Source organism: Nipponia nippon, unplaced genomic scaffold (genome assembly GCF_047370975.1).
Source record: "Nipponia nippon isolate SJK-2023a ecotype South Korea unplaced genomic scaffold, ASM4737097v1 scaffold_4, whole genome shotgun sequence".
Taxonomy (NCBI): Eukaryota; Metazoa; Chordata; class Aves; order Pelecaniformes; family Threskiornithidae; genus Nipponia; species Nipponia nippon.
The window spans coordinates 71,415,547-71,437,364 of record NW_028262358.1 but is presented as its reverse complement, the minus strand read 5'-3'; the positions used below and the strand labels follow the sequence as shown (position 1 = coordinate 71,437,364).

Sequence of the window (21,818 nt, the reverse complement as noted above, 5' to 3'; positions counted from 1 at the left end):
TTTGCTCTTTGCACCAAGATCTAGACTTGCTGAAGTCTGATGGATCTCAACAGCAGTGAAAAAAATGGGTAGAGCAGCCATTTCCAAGAGATTTTGGAGTTTTCTACAGCCAGTCAGAAAAGAGGGATAGGAGGGCTTGGGAAATGAGGCCATGTAAGATGATGAGTACTACAGACATACTACACTATTCATCCTGCTGGCTGACGATGGTCTCAAGGATTTTGAGACTGGCATATGCTGCACTTCCCAGTACTTCAGGGGTTTACAGTGCAGATGAGTCTATGTGGCATGTAGTAGCTCTTGCTGCAAAGGACACTGTACTTTTTACCTTTCTACCCTGCTGATGATCCAATTCAGCAACCAGTCTGAGTAATTCTAATTAACACTCAGAAAACAACAGAACATGATACATACAAAACTATGTAATTGTGTTAAACTTGTTATAAGAAAAGATCTAACACAAACTCACTATGCTGAAGGTTTGTCTGACTGGCTCTAGGGTGTGCTTCTCATTTCCTGGTGAAGTTTAACTGCTTATGCCTCACCTCCCTCATAATGAGTTTATAGGGCAGAACACGTTTTACAAAAAAGCATCCATTAACCTTCAGGGTGACTGCAGTGTGTCTCAGGAGGGATGGACACCTGGCTACACACCCTTCTTTTCTAGAGGGGTGAACACATCCGTGATTGGGTCCATACGAAGAGCCAGCTACCTTCTCTCCTGACTTGGCAAGGACCTGTGCAGTTACATGCATTTAGCAGCCCAGGTGCACTAAAAGCCCAGCTTTTCCAGAGAGCTCCAGGAGCACACTTCACGCATAACTGCTCCAGTTGCATAGCAAGGGGGACACTGGCCTGTCCAGCTGGCAAGCTTGAGCACCACTTAGCTAAACTGTTACTCCTCTGTGTCAAAACACTATTAAGCATTGGAATGACATCATCACTTACATCTGATTCCCAGCAGTAAGGAAAGGTTAGGCTCCTTGCCCTGAGCTCTCTGGGTAAGAATACTGCACAGTGCTTTCAAGTCAAACAAGCAATGGGACATTTCCTTGAACAACTGGTCTGCTATAGGCATCTTCTCAGATACTGGCTGTCTGGATTGCTCCACCTGCCGTATTTGCTCCTTCAGGGAGGCATTCTCTTCCATCAGTCTTTGGTTCTTTGTGAAAAGTAAGTAAGAAAAAAGGGAAAGTTAGTCTGCAGCATCCACTGTAGCAGAAAGTTTCCTGTTTCAAACCACAAACAATATAATTCAAAATAATTAATTTCCATATATGTAATCAGTATTTCTGTACCCCTCTAAAGAATGGCAGATAGATAGCTTTTACATGGCTGTCTATTTCATGTTACCATTGCTGAGCAGCCTTCACCCTTGAAGTTCTCACTTCCTGACGTAGGGGTGGTATCTATTATATGTCTGGACAGCAGCCAGAACAGTCAAGTATGTAATTAAGCTCATAAAGCCCTACCATGAGATCTTATAATCATTCTATAAGGCTCTTCCCAGCTGGCGTGGCCAGGGGTTGGGTTTTTGGAGTTTTTACTTACTTCAGAGAGAGTTTTATTTAACTGCTCTATATTCCTTTCTTTTTCTTCAAGCTCATTTGTCATCTTCTGAACTATCTTCTTTTCGTGCAAAAGCTTCTCTTGCATAGACTAAATCGAATGAAAACACAGATAATGATTTAAAATTTTGGTACTTTATGTTAGCACTGACAAAAAAATGCATCCTCGGTAAATTTCTAAGTTTCAGTTATTTATTGCTTTTGTATTAATTCTTCATTTTTTATTTTCTACCACGTTCACCTGGTAATATTCAACTAGACCCCAGTAGCTCTCTGTATACTAACACAGTTATTCCAAATATCAGTGAAACCCTTTAAACAAGCAGTATCTGCTTAGAAAGAAAAAGGCTATATGTATGCAAAACATTACTCCAATATGGAATGCATGAAGTCTAAGATAACCATGCAATATTTTTTTATTCCAACCAAATCATCTCACTTGAATTGCACAAATGAAGCTTAGCTGTCATTAATCTGCTGCTTATTTCCAAGTTGTAACTAAAGATTTTTTTTGACCTCTATTTCCATAGAGACTATGGCACGGCTTCCTACAACCTTTCACAACACAGAATTCACCTCACCTTCTATACAGCGGAGAAGAAAGCCTTTGACAGCTGATACAGAGCAGCAAGCTCTTTAAAACCATTCACATACAAGATAAATCAGAACAGTCTATACAACTCTACTGTGCTGAAAAAACAACTGCAGGCAAAAAAGTAACTTATTTGTAGTTTATAGCGTCACTGTTAACAGATACAATAATTACTATTTTCAGTAATAAAAACAGCAGTGAGTTTCTAAGATGCTGTTGTACTTAAGTATTGGAGCTTTCCATGACTGACTTCCAGATCAGTCACAAGCAGCAAAAAATGAACAATCGCTGCAACATGGAATCAGCTGCTGTCAATTCCCCAGTTTTCACCTACAGAGTTGAAACTGAGAAATCGTGAGATATTTCCAAAGTGGATTTTTTGGGGTGAATTCAGCATGACCACAGGTGTCTGTTGTTGAAAGCACACATATTTATTCCACTAGTTGGCTTTTAGATCTGTAGGTATTGTCTTTCAAGGTCACCTGGCAAAATTCAGAAAGAGGAATATTCAAACCATCTTATCTGAATACTAATAAAAATGAATAGTGATTATATAAACTCCTGATGCTTTAAAACAGAGAGACCTTTTCAGCTTTCATGAAAAAAAAAAAAAAAATCCTCTTTTGTTGTTAATGGTATTACTCACAATTCCAATGCTGCACTAGCACAGTGCATATAAAGCGTCTTCCCCATCCCTAGCTCAGCACGTTAATATGTAAAACCTGTTGCCCAATTTCAATTATAACATGCAAATCTGATCCCATCATGCTCAAAATACAGCTGGAGCACTGGTGATAACAGTGCATGCCTTGGCACAGTTTTGATTGTAACCTTCCACGGAGGGGAACCAGAGACCATGATGGGGCGAGAAGCTGCATTTCACAAACGGATGGCTCTCAATTTATGGAATGACACTGCCCCAGAAGAATGTTTTTTCTTGAATCTCTATAGGAACAATCGTAATTATTCTTCTTCCAAAGCAGAGAACTCTCTCACAGGGAATTCTATCCGGTAGCTTGAATAAAATGCTATAGGAAGATCAATGTCACTCCTCAGTAAAAGATATGTTTAAATTGCTGCACTATGACTGCAACCTTATTCAAAGACAGAAAAAAGCCCAAGCTCTCCACCTGACAGAACCACAGCAAATTGCGTCAAGCTATGTTGGTTTTGGGGTCTTAGGAAAACAATTTAGCTTTGGAAAAGAAGCCGAATTAACTCTTGTGCAAGTTGCTCCTAAGATGTATGAAGAACGGAACTTTCAGGTTACCAGTACTGGGGACTGTAGCACATAGGAGACTATGTCTATATACAGGCCTGCCCTTTACCATGTATGTGTGCTATCGAGTGGGCAAGAAGCCATTTAATTGGCTTGCCAGCTATAAGAATTATTGGTGCTTACGAGAAAACAGGGAGTAACGAGAGGCAAGGCAGGGCCGACAGGTGAAAGGGTTTTTAATGGCCTGGCCGCTCATGGGAGGTGTGCAGCCTTGACAAAATCTCCCAACGCATTCAGCTCAACACTGTACAAGCAGCGAGAAAAGCCAGTACTTTGTCATACCCTTTGCAAAACTGGAAAACAATAGTGCTAAAATTTACACACTTAATATGGACTAAAAAACCCCCACACTTATTTTCATGTAAGTAATAAGAACCAGCAGGCAGAACCCAGAAATCACTACTTGTTTTTAAAACTGTTTTCACATACTTGACCTGCTTCTCAGTTCACCCACACTGCCCCTCAAAAGGAAGTGCTGAAGTAAAGTGCATCCTAAAGATAAGCTGTGCGAGAAAGCACAGCTTCACACTCCAGTGGGAGGAAGGGGAGGAAGAAAGAGGGCCCTGCCCCAGGCCGAAGGAAACGCCCTGGCCCGGAGAGGGCAGGAAATAGCTCTGCTTCAGGCATTTCCTTTGTCCTGCCTGCAGATGAGCAGAACCCGCAGTGGCGTTGAACCGTCTTACTTTAGTTTTTTAAAAACATTGTCTACTGAGAAAAACGGCCACATTGGGTCAGACTGAAGGTCCCTCTAGCTCTGTCTGCAGCCAGACAGAAGACGCTTAGGGAGGGGAACAGGGCAATGCAGTAATAGCAAGTGCCAAAACACCCTCCCAGCTTCCAAGTATCTTCAAATTTTAATGGTCTTTGATGCACTTCTCTACCATGAGCAGGTTCAGGGACACCCAGAGACAGGCAATAGTACCAATACATGCAACAGTACTACCACGTGCATGTTTCATGTTCGTGTCAATGCCAGACATTAAAGGTTTAACTGTGCAGCCTTCCTGAGGGTGGGTAGGTGGTGGGGAAGACAGGTTCAGAAATATTATCTTCCCCAGTGTATTTTCAGAACTACATCTGCCACTAAATTTACACAACTGTGCAAACTACTCCAGAAACAACTTCTAGAATATTCCAAATAATGTCCACATGTTCAGCTCATGAGATGCATTGTTTAATGGGAACTACTGGAAGTGGAAACCAGTGTTTATTTCTAAAAGATACACCTAATGTCTATCATTCTCTGCCACCCTAATCTTAAAGCTCAGCAAAAGCACATGTGCTACCAGCTTGGCTGAGCCCACAGTGCTATGATTTCCCACTTGCTCATAGTGCTGTGAATCCTCCATACTTCACCCTTAATTTTTCCATATGCTTTCCAAAGTTACAATTTGGTGTCATTACTCCCAGCCTGGCACAGTTTGGGTTTTTTGGACTGACAGGATTGACAGATGTACTTTGGGTAACACAGGCATTGTACAATCTGACTTACTTCTACTGTCTTACTTTGTACCATAAAAATGTTAATTTTGTGATATCTAAATTAATCACGTAAACACGGATTTTTTTAAACGCCACTCTCATCTGTAATTCTTCTCTTTCTGAATATGTACTATATATGCAGCATGACATCTTGTCAAGACCAACCAGAATTTTAATCCCTCACACTCAGGAGAACAAATCAACCAAGCAAAACCATACAAGGAAGATCAAAATCATTCCACTATGAGCAAATAGAAACTAGTACTGCTTCATACACTGCTGTCTGAAACAGAATTTCTTTGTTTTCAGCTTGCAAGTTAAAAACAATGAACTGAAATAGATTCTCAAGCATAAGTTTACAACGTGGCAGAAGACAGGGAATAAAATGAGATCTTCTGAGCTGAAGATAAATTGTATCTCTGTTGATAAGGGATTTCAATTTCTAATGAACTAATTTTCAGTGCTTCCCAGGGAACAATGTGGGAGACCAGGGAGATCAAGGATACGAAGCAGCTGCCGTAGTCTACGCTAATTTGAGGGCTAACGCCATTTTCAAATGTTGTTTTCTGTCCTTATATAAAATGCCTCCAAAGTGGAAAAGTAAGAGAAAGTCCTGGAGAACAGAACACTACTCTGTTCACAGACTCACAACTACTCAGCATTTCCCAGTCTCAGCTCCCTAAAGTCATTTCAGACTAAGCACACAAAACAGCCATCCGTCTAAACGTGCACAAAGATCGCTAGTCTCAAGATAAAGGTGATGGGAGAGAAAAAGATCAGGAAGTTTAGGAAATATGAAAAGATTTAGATTGGTGATAATACATTTAGGCAAATTGTGCGTATTTCTTATAAGCACAACATATATGCATAGTATAGATGTAAATAATCTTAACTAAACTATGAAGAGGGACAGAGAACCTCAGAAAGGTTATGGAGTTCAAATTTGCACTTTTTTTTTTTTTAAATTATGAAATATCTGAAACTATATTTGCCTGTGTCACAATTTTGCATATAACAGGCTGCTCCATGAAAATATCAATTTGATAAATTTTGTCTTCTTCAAACCTAGAGAAGCTTAAATGATTGATTTTGCTTTTCAGTTAACAGACGTATGTTACGTTGCAACTTAAATTCCCCTACTGCTTCCCTACAGATGAATTTAATACACCGTAATTTAAGCAAGCAAAAAATATGGTTATCAACAGGAATCAGGCCTGCTATTCACCTGCATGGTAGAGAAAGGAAGCAGTTTAATGGTGGAAGACAACTTACTTTCAACAGCTACAAATAAGCAAACTTGGCTCCAGTGTGCAATGCAGAGATAAGAAAGCACGTTCTCTTAGCAGGCGTTATGCAAGCAGTTCTGTGTCTCTTCATTATTTGGATTCTAGCTCCACAGAGTGCTCCCTTCCACTTTGGAATTCAGCTGATTGTATACTACCATTTTGTTATTCTTCCAAACCTAACATACACAGAGCCAAAGCAGAAGCACCTTCTTCATTTTCAAGGGACAACCCTGTAACTTCAGCCTCTCCGGAGGGCAAGGAAGCAAAAAGCATGGAAACAAATGCCAATTTAGAAGAAGAATGCAGAAACTAAAATTTATTGAATTTGGCTTCAGTATTTGCTGAAAACAGATGTCTGTTTTTTTAAATGCTCAGCTTTTTCTAGAGCAATTCATACCTTCTTCCCTGTAACCTGTATAATGTTTCCTTTTCTCCACAACAAACACTGGTCACTAAGTACCTTTCAAGTATCAGCAGCCTGATGCATTAATCTGATCCACAGAGCTGCAACTGACTCCTGACAACCTCTGCTGTCTTGAAAAGTCCTTGGCTCCAAGCTAGGTGTCCAAGATCCGCCAAGAGAGTTAAGATATCTAAGTGAGTGATGTGTCAGAAACCAGTTGAACAGGGACCTGCTTAAATGATGTGAAATGTGAAGTGGTATGGTTTAGGAAGGCACCTGTCTCTACTAAGGATCTCAGCAGTGAAGCTCCTCGTCTATATCAGTTTTGTACTTTGGATGATGATCTGAACCCCAAAGTTGGATGGGAGGCTTCACTGTTACTTACAGAGGCAGTCCTCACACTTGAAACGGGTAATTGTGATATGACATCCACTAGACCAGGAGAATAAGGATGCTACATAGCAACAGTTTTTCACTTTATAATGAGTATTGGCAAAGCACTAAACCATACAAACATCAATAATAAATACATTATGAGCCCGCAAGAGAACACAGGTCGACTGCAGGCCGTAAGATTCAGTTCTTGGCATTTCTACCTTTGCTTCCTATTTGGGAGGATAAAAGGATGAAATTCAACTTTAGTAATGTTACCTTTATGAACTAAAAATGGACAGAGTAAACAACAGAATACACACTTTTCCTTACCTGCATGTCTAAAATCAGTCCAGCTATCTGATTTTGTTGATTGTCTATGACCTAGAAAATAAAATTGAGTCATTTAAAAGGCTTGAATCTCTTCAGATCCTTTTTTAAAAAATCACCTTACAGGTGTGTAGCCATAGATTTTTAAATGGAATCTTTGCAAATATAAATGACAAGACAGAAAGTTTAACTGTGACAGAACAGGAAATTCATGCAAAATAAATGTACTGAAGAGAAACAGATAGGTACTGAAAAGAAATCCAAATTAGCAAGAAATGTGTAATTCTTTAGTGAGATATTTATTTCTAAAGTAAAAAAAATAAGGAAATGCAGGACTCAAGGTTAAAGATGCCACCAACAGATCATTTGCAGACTAACCTTACTGGCTTTCTCATTCTTTTCTTTGAGACATTCATTCTCGCTCTGAAGTTGTTTTGTGTCCAACATGGGAAGGCGAATACCATCTTCCAGGCATTTTTCTACTTTCTGTTGTAAACTGCCATTCAACATGAAAGAAAAATTAAGTGCACTGACAGAAACTAGAAGGGCTGTGTGTTCTAGTGAAAAATTAGAAAGTTGCACCATCTTCCAACCAGAACTGTAAAACCGTACCTAGCAGAACCCAGCCGTATGAATGAGCAAATCAACAGTGGATGAATGATGCAAAAATCCTCAACTATTGAAGTTACTGTGGCACTGACAACAACAGATTCATGCAGGAATGGTTTTATGGGCCAGATTCTGTGCTGCATCTCCCAAAAGGCACAGCTCTAACAGTACAGCATAGGGAGAGAAGGCAGAGAGGAGCAAAGAAAAGCTTTGTGGTGTTCCCAGCTGCTCTGTGCTACTGTGGGAGGCAAAGCCAGCACCAGCATAGATCAGAGGAGTCTTCGAACCTCTCCAAGTTACAGGAGCTTTAGCTTACTGGTGGCCTATCCTTCATGCCCTCTGTGACTTGTAAGGAGGAGCATAAAGCCACTCCTGCCAGCTGCTCCCACACGATGGCATGACCTTCAGACCCTCTGTAGCTCAACTCAAGCTCCTAGGTGTAGCTAGAGCCTTTGCCTGCTCACCTTCGCTCAGAAAGGAAATACATTTTATTAGCGTTAATCTTGCTGTCTAATTTGGAAACCAGAGGCCACCTCAACTATCTGTAGGCTTTCAGAAAAGACAAAATGATCCCCCTCTAGATTATGAGGGCATGAAGAAAGAAGGCCTTTGATTCGTAAGATGGAAACAATGCGTCAACAATTTGGCTGGCAAGGTGTCCCAACCAGCTTGCCTTTCATCATGGAAACACTTTCAGACTCCTGTGGCATGCACCTTTACCCGATGGAGGGACAGTGAACTGTATTAACATCCACATAAATTACTAAAAGTTATTCCCCCCTGCTTCCCCCCTCCCCCTATTTTTAAAAAGTGTTTAAGTAGCTCCCCTGATCTAAAATGTACCATAACAACAATGTCTTCGTCTCTCCTCTGGAATCTTCTGATGGATATCTGTCCCATTTGCTTTTTCATAGCTATGCAAGTTCCATGACAGCAGATTAGCTACAGCTAAATCTCTCTGTAAATACCTCTACCATCAGGGAAAAGGTAAGAAACAGCTACAATATCTTTGACCCTTCCCTGATACACCCATCAGCCAATATCCAGGGAGCTTTTCCACAGCTCGTGACAGAGTTAGTTCTCAAATAGGAGTGCTGACAGCTTCTATATAATGCCCCTTTGCTGCACATGTTTATTCTATCCTCTATCTGACAGCAGGCTATGATGCCATTGCAGCAGTGTCCCACATCTTTAGAGAAAGATAGTGAAGAGTGTCCTAGGCAGACTCTTCTCTGTGGTATTACTTGCAACTTGACACAAATAAAAATCTTGTTGGATTTTCTATTGCACTACACTGTCATTCTGCACAATAATATATTTATGCCATGAAAAATCATTAGCATTGTAATAGATTAAGAGTGAAAATAACATTAGGTCTTGACATCAGGTGGGAAAGTATACCCGTTTCAGGGCACAGCCCAAGCAGCTGTTCATACCTCTGTACTGTTGTGACCAGCTCCTTTTCTTTTTTCTTCTGACACACCAGTTGCAATTCTCTCTCTCTGCACTGCGATCGTGCCTCTCCGAGCTTCTTTTCTAACTCAGTCATAGTTTCTTGAAGTTGCTTGTTCTTCTCTTCTAGAATTTGCAGCTAACAGAGGTGACACTAGTCAGACACAACGCCACGTCAGCAGAAGGCCTTGTAGCAGGCCACAGCCTTACAGTTACCTTCTGTATAATCTTAGACCCATTTCACTTATCTGAATATGAGAATCCCTAATAGCTACAGTACTTTCTAAAACATTGAAATACTTCTCTTCCTAAACAGATAGGGAAAAAATATATGTTGAAACAGTAAACAACAGATATTAGGGAGCTTACTTGTACTTTTAAAATGTAAACCAAACTCCCTTTACCTTACCTGTTTAGTCTGCCCTTCTATATCATCCAGCGTTGGTAGGTCAGCCAGATATTTTTCTAAGGTTTCAATTCGTCTTTGTTTTTCTTTGTTTTGCTCAGACTCTTTCTGGCATTTCTTTTTCAGGCTATTAATATATCGGTCTCTAGTTTTAAGCTAGAAGAAAGTAAGAGTACATGTTTTATGATTACAGTGAAAAATAAACCTGCTTTGGAAGCAGAGGCTGGTCACTCTTCAAGAACTGTACTCTCAGCTGCATGAAAGGGCTGGTTACTGCAGAAAACAAAACCAAGAATGATTAATCCCAGCAGCTCCAAGTCATAAACCCACATGTCACCTCAAGCCCCAGTTGCTTCACCTCTGCCCAGAACACTCTATGTGCCTTGCGAACTGAAAACACAAACAGTTCAACAGTTAAAACATTCTTAATTTTTTCACCAATGGAAATGTTCCTATGCAACAAATAATCAGGAAATATTTTAGTCCATCCTCTTCCTCAGGCCTAGGAAAACTACTTAAAACACAGGGACCAAGAACTTAACAAGAACTGGAGCCAAAAACCTGACTTCAATGCATTCTGATAATTACATCAGAGGACATCAGAACAGAATAGCGGCTTTCTTAAACACCTTTTCTACAGGCATCTTAATTGTCCATCAGCCTGCAAAAGGTTTTTTATATTGTGTTATCTTTGCTCGCATTCCTGGTACTTACTTTGCTTTATTACCTAGGTCAAAAAAGCAGGAAGGCAGGCAGGAAGGAAAAAGAGTATTTTGTAGTCATAGCCCAATTTAATGAAAAACAGTATCTCTATTACTTGAACTAAGGTGTAGTAATTCACAGATAACACACTTGTCACTAGAGTAAATGCTAATCGTACTTTTACTTCGGTGCTACAGACATCCATGTCACTAAGAAATAAATGCGTGACACTGTCAATGTCAAAGCTCAGTAACAGAGCCTACTGAAATGTTTAAGTCAATAATATCCGGAAAGTTTTTCCAGAGATAGCCTTCTATATGGGCCACAAAACTGAGGATTGCTGAAAGGCCGGAAATCTTTGTATCTTTTATTTTATCAAGCCCTCAAATCTGAACAAAGCTTTCAGGCTGCTTTAAAAAAATCATTCTGATTAGACAAAGCCCAAGTAAACCCCACGTTCAGTAATGCAAAGTTGCAACTCAGCCATGATCTTTTGCCACAATATGTGCTTCAGAACCACATACTTGCCCCCAGACCCCAAGCCTTAAGGCAGTGATAAATATGCACATGTAAGCCAATGTTGCACAGTGAGAATTGCCAGAGGTTTGACTGTTAGCTACGTGAATCCCCTCCCTCTGTTTCTCACACACCACTAAGGGTGACAAGATGACCAGTCAGAATACTCCAGTCCTTGTGTGACAAGGATTACATGGTTTCCAAATCTTGTTGTCCTGCATATATACCACAGGGATTTCCTTCTCCTGCAACCTCTCTCCTAATAGCTACTGCGTTTGCCTTGAGATTCCTCCCGCTCTCCCTAAATCCCCAGCATCACCCCAAGGACTCTTTCCACCTTCTGTCACCTGAGATGAAAAAAAATGTTCCCCCCCCCCCCCCCCCCCCCGCCTTGCTGACTCTGCTGAGGGGAAAACAAGCTTTGGATTTTTTTGTTGTTCTTGTTTGTTTTTTTTTAATTTCCTCCTTCACACACACACTGCTGATGACTTTATTGGGGCAGGAAAAAATAGGAAAGACCTTGCCTCTTGGCAATTAAGTATTAAAATCAAGGCCACAGAAACCATAGGGGAGAACACTACTACAAGCTCTCAGCAGTACCTTACAGGAGTCCTTCACAATTACCCATAGAAGAGGGGGAAGGAGCAGCCAGCAGGGTACAGGGGTCTGAACTGAAGCATTTCCAGCCCAGCAGTCCAGTTTCCAGATGAAATGCCTCAGAACTGAAGAGAGGGCTGCAAAACCTGCAGATGCCAAGAGGCACATTCATGCCCAGCATAAGGAAAAGGAAGAACCTAGGCATTTGTGACATGGACGCTGGTGGAGAGTACTGCAGTATCTACCTCAGCAGGCTCCCTCAGCTAGGAAGCTGTGAGGAGCTACCATGACTACCAGCCAGCCATGACAGGGAAGCTTTTTCAGGCTTCTGAAATTTCAGTGCCAATTAAAAAGCTCTCAATCCCTTCAGGCCTACACTGACTACCCATGGAGCCTAGGGTAAAAAAAAGAAAAAAGGTTCTCTTCAGGCACGAGAATTATTCACAAGGTGGTACAAATACTCCCTTGTCTGGTATGTCTGCACGGGGCAGAGACAGGTATGATGCCAGCAGTGAACAAAGAGCACCTCTGATCTCTGCTGGCCCTGCAGTTTCTCAAAAGGAAAACATCAAGTACATCTACCCTAACGTTAGAAGGGACACAGCACTTCAGATCAAGAGGCCTTCTAGCCCAATATCTCATCTCCAACAGTAGCCATAAGCAGATGTGTATGGTAGGGAAAGAACAAGGAAAGCACGTTTTTCCAGCCTCCAGCTGCTTTTACCTTAGGGGCTCTCCTGAGGCAGTTGTTATTTCTGTGCATTTAGAACAAGGCAGCACTTCCATCAACTCACCCATTTTTGCCTTGAGCTCACCTATACTCTTAGCATCCACAACAGCCTTCAGAGAAACAATCTATAGGTCTGCTATAGAGAACTGGCATGAGGAGTTGGCTCCTTTTGCTGATCATGTACTTGGCTCCTCCTAGAGCTTTGCTAGACGTTCCCTTGCTCCTGCAATGGGAGCTGCAGTGAGGAGCCACCTGCCCTCCTCTGCAGACTCCATCAAGCTCCCCCTTCAGGCACTTCTCCAGTGCGAAGACTTAATCATTCCTCCTGTGATCTTCTGATGGATATCTGCTTTGTTGCCCTTCTCTGAACCTTTTCCAGTTCCAATACATCCTGTTTTTGTGATGATGGAGACTTTCCTAGACTTCTCACCAGTGACAAAAGATGGTCAAGGAAACGTGAGTGTTCCTTATGTTTTCCTTCCTCCCACCTACACTGAATGATCATTCATGTCAAAAACATACCATCTGCACAACGTATTTGAATGTTGGATGTTAAAAACTCCAATGTAGGAACAGACAATATTATTTGCAGAAGTGGGGCAGACAGAGAAGTAGAAATGTATGCCAGCAACCTTAACCTAAACTTCTATGTGTTCTTTTAGCATACACTTACAAGCAAAGCTCACCTGAATGTTAAAAGCACTTTCCCCATTCCCTGGCCAAATCTGGCTTTGGGCTGAAACAACTTACTCTCTCTGAACAGGCAGGCATTTGCTTGGAAATAACCCCAGCACAGCTATTGGCAACACTCCCTCTCATCAGTACAGAAATTGTATTTTTGCTCCCTAACACCAGTCACTGACCAGGGGCACCAAGCCTTTGGGCTCTGGGCTGATGTCCCTGTGAGCACAGCAGAGGAACTCCAGAGATGGCTGTCCCCAAGCTCAGCACCCAGCCTGCTGCTCAGGATCCCAGCCTGCCACATCCCCGTGAGAATACAGCACAGCTCCTTCCTCCCTCTGCAGTCTTCCCTCAAAGAGAAGGGCACTAATTTCATTATAGAAACACATGCTTTCCCTCCCTGCCCTTTCTCTCCTTGAGAGCCTTTTGTTCAGCGCACAGAATGGATGGGTGTTAAGGGGTGGATCAGGACTCTGCAGTGAATCAGGCTCCTGGCTACAGACCATCCCGCTGACACAAGTGCTGCTGCACAGGTCCTCACCGCTGCCCCCACCTACAGCAGCAGTTCCCACTCAGTGAGGAACACAAGCAGTAGAAGCTGAGACAGGAGGAAGCAGCATCATCCAATCTCTGCCCTTCCTGAACGTTACCCTTAGTGAAAAGCATGCTGCAGGGTTCATAGGAAATGTGAGGGAGAATTTGAGATGAATTATGCTTTCTTCTTTGTCTTCCCACCTGCCACTTCACTGTATCATACTGCTCCTACCCCCTGAACGTGCATTAATATAAATCTAAGCCCAGTGATCAAAGAAGAGAAGGCAACAGTGACGATGTATCCCTAAAACATTAATTAGGAACCACTTGGTCAATGGCACATTCCTGCTTGCAATAAAGGAAGGCTGTCAAGACATCCAAAACTACCCCTGGGTATTGCTTCAGCCTCCAAAGAAACCCCTTGTCAAGACGGTTCCAAGAACGCAGCCATCTAAGCCCCTTCCTTGTCTCAGACTAAAGTCTACTTTGCACATCCTAGCAAAGCTACAAGAGAATCACTCCTGCTGAGTAGGCACATACAGGCTGATAAGGGCATCTCAAAGCATGATGCCTGCTTTTACAAGCCATGCTAAAAATAGGGATTTGATTTTCACTCTCTTTCTATCTTTTAAAATGATACTTTATTTACTGTAATAAACACTTCAAGCTACATGAATTCTTAGAGCTGAGCAGCTTTTCTTCAAAGCAAGTGTAACTGATACCTGGTTAAAACCTTCATCATGATCGTCATTTCATCTAGTATTGCTTTTCAGGACGTATTCTCTACAAGTTCAGATTTATCCATTTCCAACACCCACAATCACTAACTATTAATTTTTCTATCACAGATAGTTTAGCTACCTTTTGAAAATAGCTCAGCAACCCACACACCAAGTTGCTTTCTAGCAAACAAAACACACGCTGCTTTAACAGTGTCACAAGGAAATTTGGAACATGAAAGACACTTACTTTCTCCTCCATCTTCTTTTTCTCCTCGCTAGATTTGTTTGAAATTTGTTTTACAAATTCACTGAGTTGTAATTCCTTATTCTCAGCTGCTGCAATCTTTCGCTCAAGCTCCTCAAGGTGGGATGTTGATCTTTCTGAAGCGTGAGGTTGCAGTGGTGTGCTCTCATACTGTGGTTGCTTACAAAAAGAAATAAAATAATCATACAAATGAATAGACACATACCACCGTATACTTGATCAGCACAGCAGAAAACAGTCCTGCGTTTTTTTCCACTGTCAGGAAGGGTGGGGTTTGATTTTTCAAACATTAAAATACGTGGTAACAGCATGTATTTCAGGAATCTGGAGCAAAAAAATAAAGAAGCTGGACACCTTTACATTGACAACACATGCAAATGAACATCGTGGGGCCACTTTCCCCCTCAGATTTATGGAAGAGCTGTCTTTTCTTCCAAAAGAAACCCCTGAAAATCCAAACAAAAACTGTTTTCAAAACAAAACACTGCCGCTGCATTATCTCACCATCCTCTAGGAAGAAAAACGCTCTATAAAATGGTTATGAATATACTAAAGTAAGAGATGCTCCAATCTCAAGAGCCTTCTAAAGCAGAACATTAGCACTAGTCAAACCTTAGAGCTATCACATCTGAGGTGCAGAATGGTGCAGGGAGAAGCCTGAGACTACAGGTACAATCAGAAGGCAGGCCTCCTACCTTCTGTCCTGTATACCAAAACCCTCCTCCCTTTCCATTTCATGCAGTTCAATATTACTCTTCTACCTCCACTGTCCACAGACAGACAAGCACAAAATGGATTATCAAGTGCATATGGGATGAAAAAGGAGATGCATCCATTAGGCTTTCAGTTTCAAGATTCTTTTAATAACATAAATTGGTATCTTCAAAGAAATTATGCAGACAGTATTTTTAACTAGTAACATTCCTTCAGCAAAGCATTAAAAGAGATTAAAACCTCCATTAAAGGAGATTTGCATTTGTAAGTTAATCTTATAGAAGGCACACAAATCAAGCAGAAATCCTAATACATTATAAATTTTTTTAACTCTTAAAATTATTAAAGATGAATGCATCTGCTGCTTTATTTGAAGCGTATTATGGTATACTAAGATATGGACACTAAAATTTCAGTTTCTGCAGTAATTTCTCCCCGCACCCACCCCAAAATCTTAGTCTAGACAGAATTTTCAAGTATTTTATAAAAGAACTTCTGGAAGCACCAAAAGCCACATTTCTAGATGTCTGAAAAATTTCCTGAATACCTAACTTCACACGGAGGATCCACTTGAATTTTTCTCCTGTCACACAAACCAGATTCTCACCTGATGCACAGCTGTGTTATTCCAAGGACATAATTAATGTCATGCTGAAGTACGCTAGCTGAGATCCTCGTGCAGTGTTTGTGACAGAAAAAGATAAGGTAATAAAAGGAGGACAGAAAAGCTATTTCTCTTCATATCTGCCTTTAACATTCTCTTTCTGCATTGCCTTTTAGATATGCCAAGGTCTGGAGTTGGAATTTGTGTGCTACAGCAGGGTAGCAGCCACAGTCCTCATCCTGATCTGCATTTCGTGGTTAGACCTATGTTACCTCATCCTTACACTTCCTGATATTCGTGCTAGTTAGATAAAAATTAGGACAGGTATGCCCAAAATACCACCACACATTCCCTTTCGGATTAAGCGTTCCCTAGGAGTACTAATCCATACCCTTTTCACGTGTCTTGTGCAAAGGTATTCCACCAGTGGCTGGAGAGCTGCCCAGTGGAAAAGGACCTAGGGGTGCTGGTTGACAACTGGCTGAACATGAGCCAGCAGTGTGCCCAGGTGGCCAAGAGGGCCAATGATATCCCGGCTTGTATCAGGAATAGTGTGGCCAGCAGGACCAGGGAGGTGATAGTGCCCCTGTACTCGGCACTGGTGAGGCCGCACCTCGAGTACTGTGTTCAGTTTTGGGCCCCTCACTACAAGAAGGACATCGAGGTGCTGGAGTGTGTCTGGAGGAGGGCAACGAAGCTGGTGAAGGATCTGGAGAACAAGTCTTACAAGGAGTGGCTGAGTGAGCTGGGGTTGTTTAGTCTGGAGAACAGGAGGCTGAGGGGAGACCTTATCGCTCTCTACAACTACCTGAAAGGAGGTTGTAGCAAGGTGGGGGTCGGTCTCTTCTCCCAGGTAGCAAGCAACAGGATGAGAGGACATGGGCTCAAGTTGTGCCAGGGGAGATTTAGATTAGATATTAGGAAAAATTTCTTCATGGAAAGAGTGGTTGGGCATTGGAACAGACTGCCCAGGGAAGTGGTACAATCACAGTCCCTGGAAGTATTCAAAAAACATGTGGATGTGGTGCTTAGGGACATGGTTTAAAGGTGGACCTGGCAGTTAGGTTAACGGTTGGACTCAATGATCTCAGAGGTCCTTTCCAACCTTAATGATTCTATGATTCAGTCTGCTTGCCTTCTCACATCTCTTCCATCTATTCTGTCGATACAATCTAACCACTCCTTTGGGTAGTACCTCCTTCTCTTCAGCAAACCTTCCATCAGTTGTTTTCAGATACTCTCTTATCAAACTACTTTATCTCCTAATATCTCCCTGCATGACGGTGCTACATGCACATTGTTAAACCCTCATTCTTACAGTGTCACAATCTCTCATTCTTACCCCATTTTTATCAGATTTCAAAACAAGTACGTACAAAATGTTAACGTAACTTAGATTTCTGCAAATGTAAGGTAAACTACAACACTTAGAGGGTATTCTCCTCTGTAGAATTTACGGGTATACAATTATACAACCATCAATAATCATAAAAGCTCCACATTTTGGCCTGCAGTAAATTGTGAACATGCTTTCAGGTGTCAGTTACTCCGCAATGGAAAGCTCTGCTGAAAGAAAAATATCCATCCTACCTGCAAATTAGTCATGTAAGGTTCTTCGCAGTTCACAAGATGGCTCAGTCTTGCATGTTGAGCTCGTAATTCATTCTCCCTTATCTTCTGATGTAAATTGTTAATTTGCTGCTTTTGCCTGTAATACACGGATGTTATTTGAAAAGCTATGGAATAGAGATTAAAAAAACATAGATCTTAAGACTTATACTGAAGAATACAGTAACAATGCTATTTGACTATCCTGGATCTACACTAGCTGTGGGCTTTTCCCCAGCGCAGCCAGACTGCAACTAGTTTAGTTTACCACTAGAACTGGAATCTCATCAGGATATGAGCTATTAAACTGCAGTTGCCATGTAACTTTCACTTAAGCATACCTCAAAGGGTCTGTGCTCAATTGGCAATAATAAGCAAATTTTGTAGCAGTATGGTTTCAAAACTCTATCAATTTTGTGGGGGTTGAGGGAGGCTTCTGTTGTCATTTGCTCCTAGGGCCAGAAGTATAAGCAGGAACAAGTATACAGAAAGCAAAATGAAAACAAACAAAACTCCCACCTTCATTTTACTTGGACTTCTGCTCAGCTCCTCTCTCTTTGCCAGAGCTGACTTTTGACATAGGTTAAAGAGATTTTTAAATCAAGGGGAGCAGAAAGAACTTAAGAAGAAAACATCATTATGTAAGATAGTCAGCATGGCTTTCCTGCGAAGTCCTTCTTTTTGCTTTGCTTAAAACCTTTTCAGTCAACTGCTTTACATAAGATGTTCCCTACCCCTAGGGTAAAATGCCGCACTGCATAGTAAACCAGAATTAACCTCTTACACCAATCACTTGGCCAGTGTACAGCAGAAACAGTACCACTGTTACATCACCATTTAATTATATCACAAATTATATCACTGTTTAAATCATGACTGCATTTGAACTAGCAGAGTGCAGGGCAAACACAAGCCAGGTCTCAGCCCCAGCCCACGTTACAGCCCTGTGAGGTGTGCTGTGCTCTCTATGGACCGATGGGCACCTCAACAACTGACTCCAGAATGGAGCTGTCAGCACCCACCAGAAACACACACAGCAACCTTTTCAATAAACTTAAAGCCAACTTTGTGCACTCCTTTAATTTCCCTTTTTCCTTCCTTTTTTATACTAGGACACATTGCATGCAAGCATGAAATTGTTTCTCAAAGCTTCACCTCTAAGCATGCAGTATGATTGGCTTTTCTGGAAATGATGATGCTGAACTGAGATGACTAAACCCAATCTTAAGAGGAGATAAATGGCAAATACAAGTTAACTTCAAGGGAGAAGACCTGCCTGTGCACACACTGGAAAAGCAAATCCTCTAAAAGTACAGAGGAAGATCAAAGTTGGTTTGCCTTTTTTTAAATTTGGGGAGGGTTGTGTTTAAGAAGAGCACCTCGGAAATGTTGTCATGAGTATACAGAATATAAATTACACAATCTATAAACTAACACAAAAGAGGTATTAGTTGAAAAGATGTCAACTGTAAATTTTAAGAGGAAAAATAAGATGCAAAAACGCAATTAAAGGGAATATTTTAGTCACGTACATTCTCCTAGCTAGTCATCAGCCAACAGTATGCCAATTATTTGGTTTACAAGAGGCATTTAATATTTCAAAAACAGTGAATATATTAGAAGTTAAACTTGTAAGCTATACATGTTGCAGAAGACACGATGCATGCCTACAGAACAACTTTTTTATGTTTCCCTATTTTTAAATCTATAAAGAATAGCTATGAATGGAAAAACAATATAAACAAGTTTCAATTTGGTAGTACCTTAGAACAATTCATTCAATGTAATTCATAAAAACAGTGCAACTGAATGTATTTACGTGACTCCATAGCAAGTCTTAAAATGTTCTGTATCACCACAGGTGATTTTGAGGCTTCCCTCTTCCATTCCACTATCTAGATGGAACAAGCTTGTACAAATATAAAAGGAGTGCGTAACACTGAAAGACTCTGCATAGTTCTGGTTGGCATCTGTACGATGGCATTACAAACGAAAAGCTTCAAACTTATTTTGGAAGAACCAGATTTGAAGATGACGTAGAAGAATATGCTCTTAACTTGTAACAGACCTTCTATGAGCCCAAGAGCTCGTATAATCATATGAGAAAATATAAAGCCTTGATAACTTCTGTGCATGCTTGGTCACAAATACCAAAATCATTTAGTATGAGTTGTCTTAATCTATGAAACAGAAGTAATTGTTCATTTTTTTATCACCTTATTACGTACTAGACAGATCTATTAAGGTATCTTTGCCTCATGTGTTTTAAAATTATTTATCCATTTGTCACTTATCCCTTGAAGGCACTACGTGATTTTCAGTTTGTGGCTGACTGTATCTTAGCAGTGCCTTCCTTCACAGGCAGGATTTCGATAGCCTGAACTAAACACTACAGCCTGGAGTAAATGTTTTAAAATATATTTGAACTTCTAATCTAGTTTGAACTACATTACCATATTTCCTTTCATAATCCTTTCCCTACCCTACCAAATCCCTGCAGGAAAAAAGGTGAGACAAATTAATCTGTCATGAAACAGAGCTGCGCTAGCACAGAGTGTAACTAGTTTGCTTTTCACTCTGCAAAGCATGAAACTCTCCACTATTATAAAACCTTGCCAACGAAACACACCATACAAATGTTTTAAGGCTATGTAGATCCCGCACAACTTCTTCGCATAACTGCCTCTCTGAAAATATCACTAACCTCATGGCACCCAGAAACAAAAATTCTGAAAACAGCCCACCAGTCACAAGCAGAATAGGCGATAAGCACCACAGAAACATATTTACTATTTACATACAACCCTATAAGCCTTTGGAGACTTCATACCAGATGCATTTTATCACTGATGTTCTCATATGCTAAGACAGTTTTAATCCCGTTAGCCCACAGCTGTTACTGTTAATCCGCTGCATAACCACAGGCTGTGAGCGTTATTTAAAGGGAGTGTAGACAAGTTCAAACGCTCTCGCAAACACAGCTTGCGTATAGCAGCGGGAACACTGTCCCCAGAAGCCTCTCTATTACCAATCAATCATCCTGTGCTTCCAAAAAAAAAAAAAACAAACCACCAAACAAACCCAAACCCCCCCCCCCCCCCAAAAAAAAAAAACAACCCAAAAAAAACCCCCAAAACCAAAAACCAAAAACCAACCTTCAGCATTTAGGTGCTCTCAAAATTCTGCTCAGATACATGGCAACTGCCACTCTGGGTAGGCCCGAACCAGATAAAAATTATCCTAAAACTGAGGGATTTTACCTTCTAGGCAGCAACGCCACTCTCGCCTTCTATCAGCTATAACGTTCATAACCTCGTGCGTATCCTCCGTGTTTGCAGAGGGCCAGACTAGAGCGGACTGAAATTCTGTAACTGTTGTGACCAATGTTGGCAAACTCTCCTCCACTCTTCCCTTTCTCTGATCAGCTGCTAAAACCCTCAAATCTCCCCAAGGGTTCAAGATGTGTTAAAAAAAGATTAAATTCACTTTTTTCATTTTTTTTTTTTTTGCCATTACACAGCTGCACTGCATCACTCTGACCTACTCCTTTTCCCATAACTTTAAACACAAGAATTTCCAACCACTCAGTCTTACACGGGACTGAAGTCCCCAGACATGGAGCTCCTCAACCTTTTGTGATTCCAGAAGCCATCTGCGTACAAGTGGGCACAGGCTGTGGCCTGAGCTCAAGGCATGGGGGAACCTGACAGGAGCCCACCCTCGAGACTCACGTTTACAGAAACCAGACCGCAGCTCACACAACCACGGTCAGTGAAAATAGTGTACCTAGGTACCATGGAAACTACTCTCCTTCACAAATTCCCTGTTTTTTTTCCATGATTGTTACAATCCTATGTTGACGGCAAAGAGTTATTGGTGTATTATGTGAATGTCACAGGACTTCTCACATGGTTTCATTCAGCTCCTTTGTCCAAAGAGAAAATACTCTATTTCACTTCAAGTGTCTGTCTTAACATGTCCCTTCCCCTTACACTCACACTTAAAGAGAAAAGGAGGAAATACCCTGCTCTAAAGTCATCAACCAACCAAAGGGACTCAGAGGGGAGAAAAGTTTGTTTTAAAAAAAGAAAGGAAAAAAAAAAAGTCGCAAAAGGCAGGAATGAAAAACGTCCTTTTGGGAGGGACATTTAAAAGTGTTCCTTATTTAAACTGATGTTTCAGAAGAAAATGTCATTAAAAGATGTATAAACTTTAACTCTTCTACCCCATCAATTAATACAAACGTGACACTACCAACACTGTCTTCACAAACACTTCTGACACAGATCTTTCCAGCTGTCCCTCAAGGTGTAATATTGTCTCCAGGAACAGGGGGTGGTGGTGCAGAAGCGAACAGACAAGAAGA

At 41.2% G+C, this 21,818-nt stretch overlaps 1 protein-coding gene across 1 annotated transcript in view; it reads right to left on the bottom strand.

Moving 5' to 3' along the window:
* Nucleotides 1-21,818, bottom strand: part of CEP85L (centrosomal protein 85L) — a 126,691-nt gene that overhangs the window by 4,733 nt on the left and 100,140 nt on the right. The window contains exons 5-12 of the mRNA XM_087774131.1: nt 17,435-17,552; nt 14,509-14,685; nt 9,783-9,935; nt 9,358-9,512; nt 7,691-7,808; nt 7,316-7,366; nt 1,552-1,659; nt 949-1,162 (exon numbers count right to left, since the gene is read on the bottom strand). Of these exons, the coding sequence (XP_087630257.1) occupies nt 949-1,162; nt 1,552-1,659; nt 7,316-7,366; nt 7,691-7,808; nt 9,358-9,512; nt 9,783-9,935; nt 14,509-14,685; nt 17,435-17,552 (1,094 nt within the window). The remainder of the gene's footprint in view (nt 1-948; nt 1,163-1,551; nt 1,660-7,315; nt 7,367-7,690; nt 7,809-9,357; nt 9,513-9,782; nt 9,936-14,508; nt 14,686-17,434; nt 17,553-21,818) is intronic.